At 69.3% G+C, this 17,710-nt stretch overlaps 1 protein-coding gene across 9 annotated transcripts; it reads right to left on the bottom strand.

Annotated features, from left to right (window-relative positions):
* Nucleotides 1-1,740: 1,740 nt before the first annotated feature.
* On the bottom strand, nt 1,741-17,710 carry TNNT3 (troponin T3, fast skeletal type). 9 transcript variants are annotated; one of them, XM_054570717.1, is made up of 16 exons: nt 17,619-17,710; nt 14,844-14,875; nt 14,703-14,716; nt 14,250-14,270; nt 13,187-13,204; nt 13,004-13,018; nt 11,991-12,005; nt 9,570-9,588; nt 7,000-7,045; nt 5,958-6,074; nt 5,779-5,856; nt 5,526-5,639; nt 5,292-5,401; nt 5,069-5,159; nt 4,013-4,053; nt 1,741-1,968 (listed from the first exon to the last, which is right to left on the bottom strand). In XM_054570717.1, exons 2-16 carry the CDS (start codon nt 14,858-14,860, stop codon nt 1,914-1,916), a joined length of 771 nt encoding a protein of 256 aa, XP_054426692.1. In that variant the 5' UTR covers nt 14,861-14,875; nt 17,619-17,710; the 3' UTR covers nt 1,741-1,913. The 9 variants fall into 9 exon arrangements, with proteins under 9 accessions (XP_054426692.1, XP_054426691.1, XP_054426694.1 ...); XM_054570716.1 differs by lacking the exon at nt 4,013-4,053 and adding an exon at nt 3,321-3,361 and having other exon boundaries at nt 17,619-17,709; XM_054570719.1 differs by lacking the exon at nt 4,013-4,053 and adding an exon at nt 3,321-3,361 and having other exon boundaries at nt 14,250-14,267; nt 17,619-17,708.

Genomic DNA, 17,710 nt, shown 5'->3' with positions numbered 1-17,710 from the left:
TGCGGCTCCCTGACTGGTAATTTCGCCCCCAAGTATCTCATTACGCTCCCCTCCTCGTCCTCCCTTTCCGGTTAATGACCGCGGGATTAGTTCTTTTGCAGAACCCATTGTTCACTTCATCTTCTCCATTAATTTTGTTTTTTCTTTTTTAATTGTGTTGTCTCTTCCCTATTATTTACACGCTGCTCTCTTTCTTCACTAGAGACGGGCGGGTCAGTCTCTGATTTCTTGCAGTAGATGTTGAACTTATCAAAATCCGGGGCCCGGTCCCACCGAGGGCTCCCGTGAGCGGAGTGCCGGGCCCGCCCCCCCGCTTGCCCGGCGCGGCCCGTGCGGCCGCAGCGTGTTCCGCGTCGCGACCTCGCGTTGCCTCTTGCCCCCATTTCCGTTCCGATTCCGCCCCTGACCCTGGGACCCTGCTGCCCGCGTTTCTGCGTCGCTGAACATCTGCTAATCAGCGAACTTCCTCTGGTCCTGACGTGCCTGGGGAGGGGGGACCGCGGCTGGGGCCTTCCTGAGAGAGCTTCCCAGTCCCGGTGTCCTCGTCCCCCCACCCCGGGCACCGAGGCAGGGCGCCGTCAACGTCCGCGGCAGGCCCCCGTTGCTCCTGACCCTCCCGACCTCGCTGTGACCATTGGGTGGCTTTAAAGTTCCCCACGCCAGTCCCGGCCTGTGTCTTTTCTCTGCGGTTCTGCCATTTGCCATTAAAGTCGCATTGTTCTGAACCTGCTCGACTCCCGGCGAGCTGACTCTCGCACCCGTGGGTGCTGACTGCCCCCCCGGGCGGCCTCGCCCGCTGCCGGCTCTGTGCCGCTCGCCCGCCTTCCCACCACGGGACGGTGCGCACGGCCCGATGGGGACGCGGGGTCACCGGGTCCTGTCATTCCCTCGAGCACAGTCCCCGCAGTGAAGTGAAGCTGGTCACGCAGTGTCCTTGCCCCTACAGTGTGTGGTCTAGCGCGTGGGGAGAGGGAGCAAGCGTGCTTGCGGGGTGTGCGTGTACACGGGGGTGTCCACGCCCAGGGCGCGGGGCTTGGAGGGGCGCCGCGTGTGTGTGTCGGGGTGCTCACACGTGCACGGGGGCTCTCCGGGGCCCGCCAGCCCCGCGCCGCACGCCCCTCCGCCCCCCCGCCCCCACCGCGCCTTCCTGGACGGCCGCGCCGGACTCGGGCCGCTTCCTCTGTGAATACCTGGTTGTGCGAGGCTCTGCGTCTTGATCCAATTTTTCTGATTTATATTTTCCATAATTCCGTTGGGTCAGGATTTTCAAATTTATGACACAGTGTGTACTGTGTTCTCTTCTAACATAGAAAGAGCGGTCTGTCTGCCCGGCGGCCCGCGCCGGAACGTGCTTTCCGCTGCTCTCCTCCGGAGGGTGGGGCCCTCGGGGGGCCTCGGGCTGCGCCCCCCCACCCGGCCCTGGCTCCCTCTGCCCCCCCATTTTGGGGGGACGTTCGTAAAGCCTCCCACTATGTGCTGGGCCCCTCCCCCCGGCCCCCTTCAACGGCAGAGCACGCGGGCCCAAACCGGCCTCAGAGCTGGCCCGGAGGCCCAGGGGCTTCCCAGGGAGACAGAGGACCCCTGCTGATGGTACGTGGACTCCAGCACAGGGGCCGGAGGGGCTTCTAGAGGTGGAAGCCGCTGGCAGCGCCAGGGCAGAGTCCCCTGGACCCTGAGGGCTTCTGCCCCCGCCTCACCGCCCCCAGCACCCCTGCCCCCCACAAGTCAGCACACGCCCGGTGGAGGGGGGTCCGACAGCTTTATTCACAGACCCCGGGGGGTGGGGCGGGTGCGCACAGAGACATGGGGGTTGCTCGGGAGTGGGCCCTGCACCCCCAGACCGGAGGACCAGATGCCAGCGTGGCAGCTGCACCGGCGCATGGTCTCTGCTTCGGGGGGCCTCTCTGGCTGCTCTACTTCCAGCGCCCGCCGACCTTGCCCTTGGCCGTGGCCCCAGCCTTCTTGCTGCTGCAAACGGGGAGCAAGCAGGTCTTGAGCATCGGGGTGTGCGGGTCCCCGGCCGAGCCGCGTCCCGTCCCCAGTGGACCCCCGGCCCTCGCAGCTCTGCCGGCCCAGGCTGCTCACCGGGGTGGGGCCCAGCCCGTCCCCCCGGCCCCGGCGCACACTCCCGGCTCCATCCCGGCAGCAGCGACTCACCTGTTCCTGGCCCGGCCGGGCCTGGGCGGCCTTGTGCTGAGGCGGTTAGTGTGGTTAGGGGGGGCTGGCACGGCGCGCAGCAGACGCCCTCCCCCCACCCCCCGCCCCAAGGACCCTGCGAAGGGCCGACCCCACGCCCGCCCGGTTCCTGGGGAGGATGGGCCTGGGGGCACAGGCTCCTGGCGTGGCGGCCACTCGGCCCCTTCCCTCTGGTCCACAGCCCTGGTCCTGGGGACGCGGCACCTGGGGAGCCTCTGTCTCACTCCCGAGTCTCGGCCACCAGTGAGAGCTGGACCCTGGAGTTGGGAGGTCGCCAGCCCTGGGGTGGCATCCCTGAGGAGCCTGCCCCTTCTGTCTGAGGCCCACTGCACGCCAGCGAGCCGGGGCGAGCCGGGCGCTGGGTTAAGGGAGGTGGGCGCGAGGACCAGGGCGTGTGAGCCCCGGGGCCGCCTTTCTGGGGAAGGCTGTGCTGTGCCCACCGCTGGCTTCAGGAGAAGGCCCAGCGCTGCTGGCTGCGCCCGTGTCCTGTGTCCTGCCGGAGCCCTTACACACATGCACCGCATGCACGCATGCCCATGCCCACGTGCGCACACGCATGCACACCCTGCCGAACGGCTCCTCTCGGGGGCCCGCCGCAGCCCGGCCCCGGACGCCGCAGAGCCTGGGAGGAGGGCCCGCCCCCCGGAGCAGCAAGGATGCCGAGAGCGACCTTAAATTTCGCAACCCCAAGCCGTCCTGGGACCACGCGGGGACCAGGCTCGGGGCCGAAGCCCCGGCGCGACGAAGGGGGGACCCCGGGTGGGCACTGGCTTCTCTGGGAGCCGCTCTCATGGACAGAGGTGCACCGTCCTGAGGGACCAGGCTCGCAGAGGGCCCGGAGGCAGACGAGTCTCCGGCGCCCTTAGAAGCGACACGCTGCTCAGATGCCCAAGCTGCCTTTGCCAGGCCTCCTGCTGGGCTCCCCAACCTGCTGTCCTCCGGGGCTTCGGGGCCCCTGGGCTGGCTTAGGCGGGTGGCTAGTTAGTCCTGTTACCGCTCTGCGGAGGCTGGGCGGCCGCCGGGACTGGCCAAAACCTCCGAGCCCCGGCGGGGGGCTGAGGCAGCCATGCCCTGGCGGCCGTGCAACCGGCGCAGAGCGCGGGGTGGGCGGGCAGGCTACTCACTGCTTCTGCGCCTGGTCGATGCGGCTCCTGAGGTTGGTGATCTGCAAACAACACGGGTGACCGGGTGACTCACCGTGACGCGTCCCGGCAAGGCCGGCCGGGTGAGGGCCGTGCGCCCTTCCTCGCCGCAGGCCTGCTCCGGCGTCCCTGGCAGGCCTCGGTGCCACGCGAGGGCCATTCACTCCCTTACTGTGTCCTGGCTCCTCTGGTTGGAGGACAGCGTCCCTCGGCCCTCAGGCCGTGCTCTGACTGACTGTCGGCGGCGTGGGAGGCCTGGGCCATGCCACACAGCGCCTCCGGAGCTGGCCACTTACCTTCCAGCCGGCCGAGGACGCGGGCAGAGGGCGAGGGCAGAGGGGAGGCTCGCAAAGGGAGCCCCTGACTCTGGCGGCCGCTGAGTGCAGAGCCGCCCTCCTGCCCCCAGACCCAGCTGCCCCCTCCTGCCTGCCGTCCAGAGGGGCACAGGGGAGGCCAAGGCCCCTCCCCACCTGCTAACAGGAAGGCAGGTGGGCCTCAGGCGGACCCTCCGGGCTGCAGGCCGGGGGGCGGGGGCGAGGGCCAGAGGCGCGGGGCAAGACCCCGTCACCTCCTTGCTCGCCGCCGCGTCCTCTGCGACTCAGGGCTTTGCCATGCGAGAGGCTCACCACGCAGCGCACACCGTGAGCTCGGGCCGGGCGGGCCCGGCTACTTACAACTTGGCCAGCATCTCCACCCTGGCCCGGACAGTCATGATCTGGAAAGACCAAGGCGGTTTCAGGGCTGCTGGGGGGCAGAGCCCGGGCCCTGCCGGGCCCTGCGCTTGCCTGGGCCCCAGGACCCCCGGGGGCCATGCCCGGGGGTGGGGATGGCGGGAGGCAGAGGGCAGGTCTGGCTCCGCAAGCGCGAAGCCCCTCCCTGCAGGCCAGCCCTGCCAGGAGCATCAAGAGGACACGTAGTCCCTGTGCCTGGCCTGCTGGCCTGGGGGACGCGTGCGCTCCTGGGGGGCGGGGCCGGGAGGGGTCTCGTGGTCCTCCCTCTGTTGGGGGAGGAAACAGAGGCGCAGGAGGACAGGGGATGTGCCCAAGGGCACAGGCCCCTGAGAAGGAGCCAGGATGCCCCCGGCCGTCAGTTCCGGCGCCCCAGCGCCCTCTTGTCCGTGGCTGGCAGGGGTGGCCGTGCGGGCTGCCCCCCTCCCTGGGGCCCTGGAAGCGAGAGGGGCAGGCCCCAGGCCCAGGAAGGCGAGGCCGGAGGCGTCTGGGTTCGGGAGGACAGGCCTGTCGCTGGCCGGGCGGCCTCCCCGGGGCCCCCACACCGTGGGGCCTGTGTGGGCCCTGAGCTGCTATCCTGACTAGTGAGCCCTCTCGGGCCATGCAGGCGGCCCCCCTCCAGAGGGGCACCGTCCCCGCTCCCGGTCCCAGCCGGCTCTCCGCTGAGGAGGGGACTCGGGCCGGGTCCCCAGGGGCTCTGAGGAGGCAGATGTCTTGGGCTCGGTGTGGCCGGGACCTGGGTTTGCAGATGAGGCTTCGGGGGAGGACGCCCCACAGCCAGGGGAGCCCAGAGCCACCCTGGGGGCGGGAGCTGGTGACACGGGACTCTGTGCAAGCCCGGGCGATCCAGAAACCGGACCCGAGTCTGCTGCCCGCGGCTCCCCTCGGGGCGGGGGCTGCTGGCCCGGAGGAGCGGGGTCGGCCCAAGGGGCCAGACCCGTGGGGGCGGGCGGCGCGGCGGGCGGGGAGGCCGGGCCCGAGGGCCGCGGTGCGTGCACTCACGTCGTATTTCTGGCGCTTCAGCTTCTCGGCAAACTCGTACTTGTCGGTCTCCAGTTGGTACAGAGTTTCCCACAGCTCCTTGGCCTTGTCCCTGGGAAGTGGCAAAGGCCAGGCTTGGCCCGAGAAGCCCTGGAATGCAGGGCCCCGGCCCCCGCGGCCCTCCTCCGGCCGCCCCCGCGCGCCGCCCCGCGACTGGCGGGTGCGGGCGCAGGGCCGGCCTCACCTCAGCTTGTCCTCGCTGAGGTGGTCGATGTTGAGCGGCTTGCGTCTCTCAGCCAGAACCTTCTTCTTCATCTCCCGGGCCGTCTGCTTCTTGCCTCTCTTCTGATCGGCCTGAGGGGACACAGCCAAGGAGCCCGGCCTCAGGAGGGGACGCCGTTCAGCCCCGCCCAAGGCGGGAGGCCGGCAGTGCGGGCGGACGCCGGGCGGGCTGCCTGGCCCAAGCGCCTGCGCTCACCTTGGCCAGGTAGCTGCTGTAGGTGGCGCCCATGGAGGACAGGGCCTTCTTCTTCTTCAGGTCGTCCTCCGCTCTCCTCTTGGCGTCCTCCTCCTCCCTCCGGGCTTTCTCCTCCTGCGGAGACCCCGCCCCCGCACCCCGCGGTCCCGGTCAGCGTCTGCCCTCGCGGGAGGCAGCGGGAAGGGCCAGGCCCCCGGCACGTCCGTCCATGGGCCTGTGGTCCGGGCCCAGACCCGGGCGGGCGCAGCCTCACCGCCAGTCTGTTCTGACGCTCCCGCTCCTTCTCCGCGCGGATCCGCTGCTGCTCGGCCCTCTCTGCACGGCGCTTCTCCTGCGGCCGGAGGAGCAGTCGGTCGGTCCAGCCCGGCCAAGCCCCCCCCTCTGAAAAATGAGGCGCCCCCCGCCCCCCGCCGCCCCGGCTGTCCCACGCACGATCCTCTCCTTCAGCGCGATCAGCTCCTCCTCCTCCTTCTTCCGCGCCTCGAAGTGGCTGTCGATGAGGGCCTGCAGCTCCATGAGGTCCTTGTTCTGGCGCTTCTTCTGGATGTCCTGTGGGCGAGCGGCCCGTCGGTCCCCCCGGCCTCACCCTGCGTCCTGCCTGCCCCCCGCCCTGGGCTCCTGCACCGGAGCCCCGGCTCCTGTGGCCGCTGTGGAAGCTGACAGTGGCGGCAAAGGGTCCCCGAGCCACAGGGCAGGGACAGCGCCCCCCACCCTGCGGCTGGGTCACCAGGACCCTGGGATGCACTAGCTCCCACGGGGTCCTGTCACTGTGCTCAGAGCCAGGCAGAGAGGGAGCTGGCGAGCGAGGGAATGTGCCGGAGAGACCTGTGGGCGGGTGGGGGGTGGGGGGTGGACGGGTGGGTGGGTGGATGGGTGGGTGTGTGAGTGGCCTGATGGGTGGGTGGATGGGTGGGTGGGTGAGTGGCCTGATGGGTGGGTGGATGGGTGGGTGGGTGAGTGGCCTGATGGGTGGGTGGATGGGTGGGTGGGTGAGTGGCCTGATGGGTGGGTGGGTGGGTGGGTGGGTGAGTGGCCTGATGGGTGGGTGGGTGGGTGGGTGGGTGAGTGGCCTGATGGGTGGGTGGGCGGATGGGTGGGTGAGTGGACGGATGGGTGGGTGGGTGGAGGGATCCATGGAGGACGGACGGGTGGGGGGGCAGCTGGATGGGCAGCGGGCGGACGGGTGCGGGGTGGGTGAACAGAGGGCAGCATGGCCAAGTGGACGACGGGCAGCTGGGGGAGGGCACGGCTTGGTGCCTGGGTGAGTGGGTGCATGGCGGGTAGAACAATGGGCGGGGGAGGAGGGAAGAGCAATGACGCGACGGGAGACGCTCCCTCTGGCCCAGGAAGGCACCGAAGCACCGTTGCCCGGGGTCAGGGAGCCTTAGCTCTGGACGCCTGAGAGATGGACTTCTCCGGCCTGGAGCCTGGGGCTGGGGACAGACACGCGCGGACCCCGGTTCCACAAACTTACATCGAAGTCTACTTTCTCCCCTTCCGGGATCTTAGGAGCAGTGAGTCTGAAGGAGAGAGAAAGGCTCGTGAGCGGAGACACGTGGGGACCCCACCAGCAGCGCTGGCCGGACCCAGCCCGGCCTGTCCCCAGGCCGGCCCTCCCTGCCTCGGGCGCCGCGCCGAGGGCGCGGGGCCCGGCCTGCCTTCTTGTCAGGCGTGGGACCCACTGTCCCCTGGGCGGCTTGGCCCCCTCGAGAAGGTGTCAACCTCTTCGTGTCCCTCTGGTTTGCCAACTTCTGGACACCTCAAGGGCACCCCTGTGTGTCCAGGAAGGTCACCCTCGGTGTCTCCCTCAAGCAAATAAACAAAATGCCACGAGCCTCAGGCCGGAGGCAGGGCGGTCGCCGCGGGTCCTCGGGGCGGCGAGGCCTCGCTGGCCAGGAGTGGCCCTCCTGCCCCTCGGCATTCCTGTGGCCCCACTTTAATCTTTCCTTCTGGGGACCCAGAGGAAGGGGGCCGGGCAGAAAGCAGTTCGGTGGAAAGAAGAAAGGAACCCCCGGCTCCGGCGGCTCTCAGTCCTGCCGCGCCCCTCCCCCTCCCCCGATGCGTTCCAGATGGAGCAAAGAGTTAAAACGACAACAATGATTTTTTAAAACAAGCCGTAGAAGAAAGTGGAACTGAATATCGATCAAACCGCTGGATGGGGAAAGGGTTTTCTGAGCTCAGAAGGTCCCGCGGAGGGAACCGCGGCCAGATGAGCACATGCAGATGAGAAACGTATGTGTGCGGAAGGAGGCAGAAACCGAACGGGGGGGGGGGGGGGAACCCAACCCAGACTAGAAAAATATTTTCAGCAAATACAGAGAAGACTTATATCCTTATGCAAACGGATGATTAAGAAAACAGAGCGCTGCCTGCGTTAGATAAATGGGCAGAGGCCGTTCGCCGCCGCCGCTCAGAGAAGAAAGAGAGCAGTGAAGGGGCGGGGGCCGGCCGCGGGCGGCCGCGGCAGGAATGCTGGGCAGACGCCCCCGGAGGCCCCTCATCCATCAGCGGCTCCCCGGGCGCGGCGGTGTGGGGCGCAGACCCGCTCACGACCACGTAGGAGACCGTGCTGGCAAGCCGCGCGCGGAAAGCCATTTGGCAGGGGCGCCCAAAGCCTGAAGAGCGTTCATACTCTTTGACCCATTAATTCCAGTTCTGGGAATGCGGCCTAGGGAAATAACCCGAGAGACGGAAAATGCTTCCCACCCAGCGTTATTTATGATAGTAAAATATTGGGGGAAGCCGGCACGTCCTGCGCTGGAGGGACGGTTAGGAAAATTAGGGTTTGTCCAATTGATGGAATATTATGTGGCCATTCAAAATATTTAAGAAGACTATGTAAAAACATGGAAAAATACTTATGAATGGTGCTACATTTTTAAAAAGCAGAATTCAAGGTTGTAGAGACAGTCCGGGCTTTGAAAAACAGCTCGGAGTTTAAATCTTTTTTTCCGAGCCCGATGCATGGGAAGGGTAGGAAGAAATAAGCCTTTTTATTTCTTTCTCCTCTTTCCCGCAGTCTGGCTGGCTGGGTGGGAGTTATAGATGATTTTTTTTTTTCTTCAGGGGACTTTTATGTATTTTCCAAATTTTCTTTAATGAGGTGTTTTATTTTCATAATGAAAACACAAACATTTTTTTTAAAAGTAGAAAATATCTTGTGACCCGGCAGCTTTCCTTAAAATTGCTGACAAATAAAGTGGCAGAGATGGACGCACGCTGGCTCTGCCTGCTGCTGCCCCGGGCCCGGCCCGGGGGGAGCCCACGGGCGTGCGTGCGGCTGACATTCCACCCCCGCGGAGCACACACAGGCACGGACGGGCAGGGGGCCCCGTCACGTACCGAGCGCGGGGGGCTCAGGCGCTTATCTCGGGCGGAGAAGCCAGCACGCTGGGATCCATGCAACACCCCCGACACCTCCCGGGGGGGACAGACCCTCCCGCCCGGACCGCTGGCTCCCACCTCCCCACTTTCGGGTTCCTTCCCTGTCTCAGGCCCCCGGAGACCCCACAAGCCAGGGTGGGCGCGAGGGCTCCGGAGGGGACGAGCAGAGGGCCGCAGGGCCTCTCTCTCCTCCGCTCCCCCCCCCCGCCCACCCCTGCTCCCAGACCCCCTTCCTTCCTTGGCCGGCGGCCTTCTTCTGCAGGAAGTTTCCCTCGCCCGCACTGGGTGACCCTGGGCGGAGCCACAGCTCACTGGGCCTCCGGAGTCCGCCTGTCTGTCCCCGGGGGTCGAGTGCCGAGGTGGGGTCTGGTCCCCGCGTGCGGGTGGCCCCGGGGGCCCCCAGGAAGCCCATTCCCACACAACGGCCGCGTCGGGCCTAGGACTCTGAACTCCACACCAAGGAGCAAAGCAGCGGCCGCTTTCCCTCCGGCCTTTGGGTGCCAAGTCCTCCCCCATGGAGCCCAAAGGCAGAATCTTCCTCTGGGGCGCCCGGCTCCCCGTTCCCCAGCGACCTGGGTCCCCGTCCAGCCGCGCCCTCGGCGTTGCCACTGCCCACGCCCAGCCCGCCCGACGCCCAGCCCTGCCCGACCCTGCACTCACTTGGGTCTCGGCTTCTCCTCTAGTCACCACCGGGCCAGCCAGCAGAGGAGGGGAGAGAGAGACCACATGAGACTGGGCCCACTCCTGCCCACGGGCCCCGGGGTCCGCCCGGCTGGGGGCTGCTGGGCTCAGGCCTATAGGGCTACTTGCTCCGACTGAGCCCACCACCCACCCGCCCGACACACCAGGGCAAGAGGGTGTTGTCTCCATTTGGGGCCTGCGGGAGTCTCTGTAGGGCCCAGGAGGAAAGCTAAGGGTTGGGGGAAGCCGGGGCAGGAGGAGGAAGAGGGGCACACGGAGGCGAGGCTGGCCTGGGGCGGGCGGGCGAGGCAGGCCAGAGAGCGGGAGAGCCGGACGAGGAAGGAGCGGCGCCGGGGCCGGGGGCCTTGAGCGCACCCTGCCCAGGCTCCGGATCTGCTGGCCCGGCCCCACGGCCGGCCCCTCGGCCTGGCAGAAGCTCGGGGGGCACAGCGCCTGGGGAGCCCCACAGGGGAGCCCATGACGACGGCCATGCCGAGCAGCTCGCCCGTCCCTCTGAGGGAGGGGGATGGAGAGCTGGCGCGACAGCGCAGGCAGCCGCGAAGCGCGTCCCCTCCCCCGTCGCGGGCACCAGAGCAGAGGACCCTTGGCCCTCACCTTCCTCGTCCTCCCGCTCCTCCTCTGCGGCGTCTCCTGGGCATGAGCGCACATGCAAGAGAAAAGCCAGCCAGCCAGCCAGCCAGGCTGCGGGCAGCGTTGGCGGGAGCGGGACGCAGGGGACGGGCGCCCAGACCCCCGTTCCCTGGGCGGGTGGGCCTGGACCTCATCTGTGCCTTCAGCTGGGGGCCAGGGAGGCGCTGTCTGGGGAGGGGGCTCAGGAGGTGGCGGTGGCTGTTTGGGGGGCGCGGGGGCCTGGGGGCAGGAGCAGGGCCCTCGGCGGCCTGTAGGGGCCGGCCGCTGGCTCCTCCCGGTCTTTCCTCTGGGGCCGGCAGGCCCCCTTGGGAAGCCGAGACCGTCCACAGTGTTGCAGCCCCGGGGGGTGGGGGCGGGCGGCCCTGAGGCCTGGCTTCTGGGTTTCGCTGGGTCCAAACGCAGCGGGTCTCGGGCCATCAGGCTAAGGAAGCCCATCGGGGCCTCGGGCCCCCGCAAGCCCTGCTGGCTCGGGCGGCGGCACCCGGCGCCCAGCCCCTGCCCTGGCCTTTCATCGGCACTGATGGGATGGAGGCTCCCAGCCGAGCAACCCCCTCTGACCACCAGGCTCCTCTCTGCCCCTGGCCGTGGCCAGCAGGCCCCCAAGGGTAGGGTGGGGGGCATCTGGCCTCTGCGCCCCGGCCTGTGTGTGCACCCGGCTCCCGACCACTCGGGCTGCGCAGGGACCAGCACAGAGCCGGCGGGCCCGGTGTTGCCTGTGGCCAGCGCCCTGGGCCGGGGCGGCGAGCGGGCAGCTGAGGGCGCGGCGGGTGCCCGGGAGCAGAAAGCTGGTCAAGGGGCAGACGGCGGGCGTGGCGAGGGGCACCCGGCTCTGCGTGGGGGCCGGGCTGGAGGAGCGCCTGGCTGGGCCCCGGGGTCTGGGCGGCGGGGGGGGCAGCCCGAGAGCAGGAGGGAGCGCGGCCCTGCCGCCAAGCACCCCCGCCTCCTGTCCGTCTGCCTTGGGGCAGGTTCGGGTGGCCTGGTGACCTGGACACTCTGTTCTCTGGACACTTGGCCTACTCTGCCGCCACCCACTGCCCCTTTGTCTGGCAGGTGGCCCCCCTGAGTCCGGGGCGGGGGAGACAGCTTTGGGGTTGTGCTTGGGGCTTGGGCCCGGCCGGGAAGCCCCCTGCAGCCCGACCCAAGAGTCACGTGAGTGGCAGGAGCTGAGGAAAAGGCCAGCTCAGGCCCCTGACGTGGACCTGCGGCCCCCTCTCCGCCGGGGGGGCACGGCCCTCACACCTGGGCATGTCTGGCCCTGGTCCCGGCGAGGGGCGGGCCGCCTGCATATTTGCACGCCAGGCCCCTGCTTGCTCTGGGGCTGCCGGCCCCACCTCGGGCCTCAGGCTGACTTCATGCTTCACCCCACTGCGCCCCCACGCCGCCTCTCCGGCCTGCTCTCGCTCTGGGGCTGGGCACAGGCCACCTGCCCGCCTCTGCTCTGTGCCTCCCACCCCCCATGGGTCCCGAGGGTCTAAGTGGGCCCCCCACGCGGCAGCTCCCAAGGCCTGCGCCCCTCTCGAGCCTCACCCTGGGCTTCGCCTCAAGCGGGCCTCCCCCAGCTTCCCGCCGGGGGGCCAGGAGGAAGCCTGCACCCCGTCAGCCAGCCCTGCCACAGCCAGCTCTCCTGCCCCCCTCCAAGCCCAGGGGAACGGGGCGCGAGCCACACAGGCAGGCAGGGTGGGGGGAGCGGGGAGGGACGGGGACGAGGACCAGGCAGGGGGCTCCGGCCTCGGTCGGCAGCGGACGTACCTTCCTGGACTTCCTCTGCAGGAGCAGCGCATGTGGAGAGAGAGGGGAGAGGCAGTTGTGATCAGGAAGCCGGGACGGGGGCGGCGGGGGGTGCAGTGCCAGGTAGGGGCCGGACCGGCGCCACCCTGTGAGTGGGTCACGCGCCTCGGCGCCTCCTGGGCCAGGCCGCGGCTCCTCCCGCACGCGGCCGCGTGTGCACGCGCCGCCCGGGGCTGAGGTCCCGGCACCTACCTGGTTCGTGAGCCTGGTAGACTAAGGAGGGCACGTGAAGCAAGAGCGCGGGTCAGAGGTCAAAGGAGGAAGGGTCCGAGGGTAGCGGACGCAGCCGGTCGCCGCGAGGGAGAAGGGTCGGGGGCCGGGCCGAGGGGGAGCATGCGGGCGGCGAGCAGGACACCGTCAGTGTCGGCCCCGGGGGCTGCCGCACCCCAGCGCCGTCCCTGCCTCCCATGTGGGGAAACCGAGGCTGCGGACTGGAGCTCGCAGCCCTGGCTCTAGCTTTCGTTGTGACTTCAGGGCTCTGGGCTTGGGACACCGGGGTGCCCGCCCATCCTGCGGCCCCGGGAGGGCCTCTGTGCCTGCCCGTGCTGAGCCGAGGCCCGCGCTGCGGGCGGCGCCAGGGCCTCCCTCCGAGGCCAGGCCGCGGGGCCGCTGCTTCATCGCCCTCCGCCCGCCCTGAGCTGGGCTGCGGCCCGGACCCCGCGCGGGGTCCGAGAGCGCAGGGCCTCTGAGTGACCTCCCTCTGGGGCCGAGGACTCTTTCCAGGGGTCGAGAGCCCAGGCCTTGTCTCCCATCTGGCTCAGCAGTCCCCTAGTGACCCGCCTGTGGCCCTCAGGGTGTCCCCAGTCGGGTCAAGCATTGGCTGTGGTTAGTGGGTTATGTTGGGGCCACATGTGGGGGCCCCTTGGCTGGCTGGCGCCTCCTCGCTGAGTCCCGCTCCTCACCCCCCACCCCCACCCGGGCTCCAGCCAGGCCCCGGGCCCCACATGGGGACCAGAAGTCCTGTGTGTTCATACCTTCCTCATGGACTTCTGCAGGCAGAGGGGCACCGGGTACGGGAGGCAAGAGGAGAGAGGAGAGGGTTAGGCCAGGAGCGCACTGCACGGCCTCGGGGGGGAGGTCAGAGTGAGGGGCCGAGGTCAGCGGGGCAGACGGGCCACACGGTGCACGGGGCCGGGTCCCTGGACCCGCCTACTCACCTTCCTCCACAGCCTCCTCTGAGCCGGAGCAGCAGGGCGTGGGGAGAGAGGAACAAGGGCGGCCATTAGTGGGGTGAGCAGGGGCAGCAAGGAAGGGGGGATGCATGAACGGGGAGCGTGGATGCCGGGCTCGGGGGCTCGGGGGCCGGGGCCTCAACCCTGCCCCTGTGGAGCTGCCTCCGGGCGCCCTGCCTGGGGCCCGCCGCCGGCCGGCACCGAGGCCTGGCCCACTCCCACCCTGCGGGGACAAGAAGCGAGGGCCGGAGACAAAGTCCACGTGCGGTGCGAGGACAGGGACCCCGGGAGACCGTTGCCACGGGCCAGGCGGCGTCCGGCTCCGCCTGTGGGTGACGGTGGCCCCGTGAGCATCTCGGAGGAACCCCGTGCCGGGGACCCCCCCCGCAGGCCACACGGCCACAGGGCTTCCCCGGGACCCCCTGTCCCCCGCGCTGAGCCCTTCCGCCTTCACGGCGGGAAAAGGAATGTTTTGCTTGCGTCGTGAGGGTAGCCAAGTGTTTTCAAAATATTTTCCAAACACAGCACCGAGAAGGCCTCACAGGAGAGCCCTGCCGGGCGAGGGTGCGTGACAGGGTCCGGGGGGCCTCCCTTCGGAGCCTGAGAACCGCCTCGCCGCACGGTTCCCAGGTGCGCCCGCCCGGGCACGGCCAGGAGGTTCCCATGGACGCCAGGCAGGCGTGAGGGCGGGGCTGGCCCGAGGTGACGCAGGGCGTGGGGAAGGGGTGCAGAGGCACAGGCGGGCCTGCCCCACCGGGCCCCCCAAGTTAATGAGGGTGAAAGTGTCAATGACCGAACCCCGGCTAACTGCACACAGCGCGGCCGCAGCGAGGATGAAGGGTTAATGGATGATTAATGAACGTTTGTCTATTAATCGGTTAAGGAGGTGGGAAGTTGGCCGTGACGGCAAATGGGAATTAATGGCGAGGGAGGTGGATGGTTAATTGTCGAGCTCCAGGAGGCCCCCAGGGGCTAAGCGGATGGAACCGGACGGGGATGCCGAGCTCAGGGGGAGGCCGGGGAGGGGGTCTCCAGGGCGCACACTCACCTTCCTCCTCGCACTGCTCTGCTTGGGAAAGAAGACAGGGCAGCGGTGTGTTAGCGCGGCCGCCCCTGGGCCAGCCGGGAAGGCGGCGGGGAAGGCCCTGGGGCTGGCTCTTGGGGAGCGTCTGAGACCCCGGGAGCCTCTGTCCCAAGTGGGGAGCGTGGCAGAGAGTGGTCAGGGTGCCCAGAGCTCCCGGGGGCCAGGCTGCCCCCAGCAGCCCGCCATGCTGGCTGGGCGCACGCAGGGCAGCATCCGGGTGTGACCTCTGAGAACCAGGAGGCCTCAGGCGGCAGGAGTGGGGAGCCCATTTTCAGAGGAGGGTTGAACGAGGGCTCCCCGAATGGGGCCAAGTGGGGGCTTCCGGCCAGGGGCCCTGAGGAGAGCCGTGCTGTCGGCCCTGGGAAGAGGGTCCCCCCTGGGGGCCGCGCAGAGAGGAGGGGTGCCTTCGCCACTTACCCTCGACCTGTTCACTGTGGGGGGAGAGAGAGAGAGAGGGAGAGGGTGAGGGGCCTTCGCTCAGCCCAGGGGGTTCTCACAGACCCAGCGCGGCCCAGGGGTCCCCAGGCGGGGGAGGCGGCCTCTCAGGCTCCTACTCACACTTCCTCGTCTGACATGGTGCCGGGGGATTCCTGCGGGGTGGGGGGCCGAGAACAGAGTGAGGGTGGGCTCCGCTCCGAGGCACGGGGGCGGGCGGGGCGGGGGAGTGAGGGGACAGCTGTGGAGGGGTGGGGAGCCCCATCTCCGGCCAGGGGCAGGCTGTTCCCGCGCTTGAGGCCTCTCCTTGAGGCCCCTGGTCCCCCTCAGGCCCCAGGCCCCAACCCGCCCCCTCCTCTTCCTGCCTTGGCTCCGGCCCGAAGCCTGGAGCCCCGGAGCCGGACGGGATGTGGGAAGGCTGTGCCCCCGCCCCCGCCCCCGGCAGGCATGCTCCCCCCCGCGCTCCCCGAGGAGGGTCGTGCGTGTCCGGGCCAGCGAGGCCGTCCAGGCTGTCCTGGCCGCGGCACAAGGCTGCGCTGGCTGACTCCCATCTGCTCGTGGGGGCCTCCGCCCTTAGGCCGAGGCGGGGGCCCCCTTCTTCCCGGCCCCCGGCCCCTCGAGAGTCCACGTTCCTGCTGCGAGCTCCAAGCCCCCCTCTCTGACCCCTGTGTTCCTGTGAGGGCCCACGTTCTCTTCCAAGAACCCTGGGCTCCGCTGCGTGTCCCACAACCCTGTGCGGACCCCACTTTCCAAGTCACAGGAGCGCACAGGCTGCTCCCCTTCTCTGTCCCTCGTCCCCCCAGGCAGCAGCCTGAGCCCGGAGCTCGTGGGGACGGAGGGGAGCTATTTTCCTGCGTGCTGCACCCCCCCACACACACATGTGCTCTGCAGAACTGAGCGGAACACCCCTGTCCCGCCAGCCCCCTCCTCCCCCGCCCGTTTTCCCAGGCCCTGTGCATGCTCTTGAATTTGTCAACGTCTGCAGGGAACTCTGTGCCCGGGCCGCACGTGTCCCGGTGCGGCCGGCGCCGGGCCAGCGCGCTCGAGGACCGTGTTCCGGCAAGCTGGCCGCCGCGCACGCCCGAGGCGGCCGGGGCCTGGGAACGCCCGGGGCGGCCCTGTGATGGCTGGCTGGGGGTTTCGAACAACCAAGTTTATGACAACACGTTACAGCTCACTTGAAGACAATAGTTATGGCCCCCCGCCCCCCGGGGAGCGCTGTGCAAGAAAAACACGAGTTCATCATCGGAAAATGCATCCACGTTGCACGGCTAAGGTGGGACCCGTTTCGCAAAGCCTCGGCCAGGAATGCCGATTTTCCCAGAGCAGCCCAAGCTCCACGCATCATTAACCCGCGCGGCTCGAGGGCCCCTCCAGGCGCCAAGCCCGTCCCGCCCCCGGGTCTCTTCCCGGACTCTGCCGCCCCCCCGCAAGTTACAGCCTCCGGCCTTGTCTGCAGGGGGGTCTCAGGCTCCCCCGGCCTCCCGGCCCCGTCCTGGGGCCGCTCCTGCGGGGACGGGGGGTGCAGCGAGAGCCCAGGCCTCACCCTGCGGTGCCCGCTTCTCACCCAGGCAGTGCCCGACACCTGTCTGCTCCTCGTGAGGGGGCGGTCACGGCCTGCGCCCAGGGTGGGTTATTTTTAAGGAGCTGGTGGCAGCTGAGCTGTCCAGAAATAGGCACCCAAATCGGCCAAGACTCCTCTGCCCCGAAACCCAAGACGGTGGGAGGGGGGACGGGGGGCAGCTGCCGGCTCATGTCTTGGCCAGGCCAGCCGCCCTCCCTGCCCCCGCCCCGTCTCCCAGGCCGGCCTGAGCGCCTCTGTCCTTCTGGGCAGGCGTCCGGGGGCCCCCCAGGAGGGCTCCTGGGCCCATGGGCAGGGTGCCTGTAGGGGTCCCCTTGCAACATGAGGCAGCAAGGGCTCCCTCTCCAAGTGGGGAAACTGAAGCCCCCTGGGCCCTGCTCCTCTACCCAGTGGACTGGGCAGCGACCCCCTGGGGCTCTTGTGTCCCTCACGTCCTGTCCGTCGGGAGGGGGCGGGGCTGGCATTTTGACAGCTGGGACGAAGACCGGCTGTCCGTCCAGTGTCCCGCCCTCAGGGGACAAGGTCGGCCTCCCTTGGGACCCAGGTCCCCCTCCCAAGGTGATCAGATACCGCAGGCGGGGGCAGGGAGGCAGGGAGGCAGGAGGCCCTGCCCCTGCCTGGCTGTGGGCCCCCGGGCAGCCGCTCCTTGCCCACCTCTTCCCAGGACGGCCGAGGGCACCCGCCAGGGAGCGGGCAGTGAGGGCGCCTGGCCCGGGCGACGTCAGGCAGGACAGCTGGGCCCTGGCCCGATGGGGCCCTGGGAAGGGAGGAAGGGGGCGCCAGGCAAGGGGCCTGAGCAGGGCCCCTCGGGCACGGTGCCGCTCCAGGCACAGCCGTTGGGGGACGTGTCTTCCTGGGCAGGCAGGACAGCGGTCCGGTGACCTCTTTCCTCTGCTCTGCCCCCCAGCCGCCCAGCCCTGCTCACCGGCCACCCGGGGAGAGACCCCGGTCTGAGCGCGCCGCGGCAGGTGCGCGGAGCTCCGGCGGCAGCCCCCCGCCCCGCGTCCGCTGTGTCCGCGGGTCCCCAGCTCCCTGCAGCCCCAGCCCCGGGGCAGCCCTCACGCCCTGGACCCTCCCGGGGCCTCTGCTGTCCCCGTGTTCTGGTCGGCACGGCCTCTCTTCGGCCGCGTTGACGTTCAGTGAGAACATCAGCCCTCAGTGCCAGCTCCCGGCTTCCTGGGGGGGGCTCCTGGGGGCTCCCAGCCTCTGTGCTTGGAACTGAGGCTCTTGGGGCACCGCGCCCGGGGCCCGGAGGAGCCTCGGTGCGGACGGCCGGCCGGCCCCGCCCCAGGTCCGTCGCTGGAGGCCGTACCCACCTGCGGCCGAGTCAGGAGAAAGGGCTGGCGCTCCCTGTGGACAGGACCGGCTCAGACACTGCCCGCCTGGGCACACACCCTCGTGTTATAGT

The sequence above is a fragment of the Pteronotus mesoamericanus genome, unplaced genomic scaffold, assembly GCF_021234165.1.
Source record: "Pteronotus mesoamericanus isolate MK-2021 breed Mesoamerican mustached bat unplaced genomic scaffold, CSHL_Meso_final contig_214, whole genome shotgun sequence".
In the NCBI taxonomy this organism is placed as follows: Eukaryota; Metazoa; Chordata; class Mammalia; order Chiroptera; family Mormoopidae; genus Pteronotus; species Pteronotus mesoamericanus.
The sequence above is the reverse complement of the archived record's forward strand: the minus strand, read 5'-3'. Positions and strand labels throughout refer to the sequence as shown.

Bases quoted from the DNA above. Each gene is read 5' to 3' on its own strand.
- TNNT3 (XM_054570717.1), bottom strand. The intron at 5,640-5,778 runs GTGAGGCTGCGC...GGGTCTCCGCAG, and splicing joins AGCGTCAGAACAGACTGGCG to GAGGAGAAAGCCCGGAGGGA. The intron at 4,054-5,068 runs GTGAGTGCACGC...TGGTCTTTCCAG, and splicing joins TGAAGCGCCAGAAATACGAC to ATCATGACTGTCCGGGCCAG.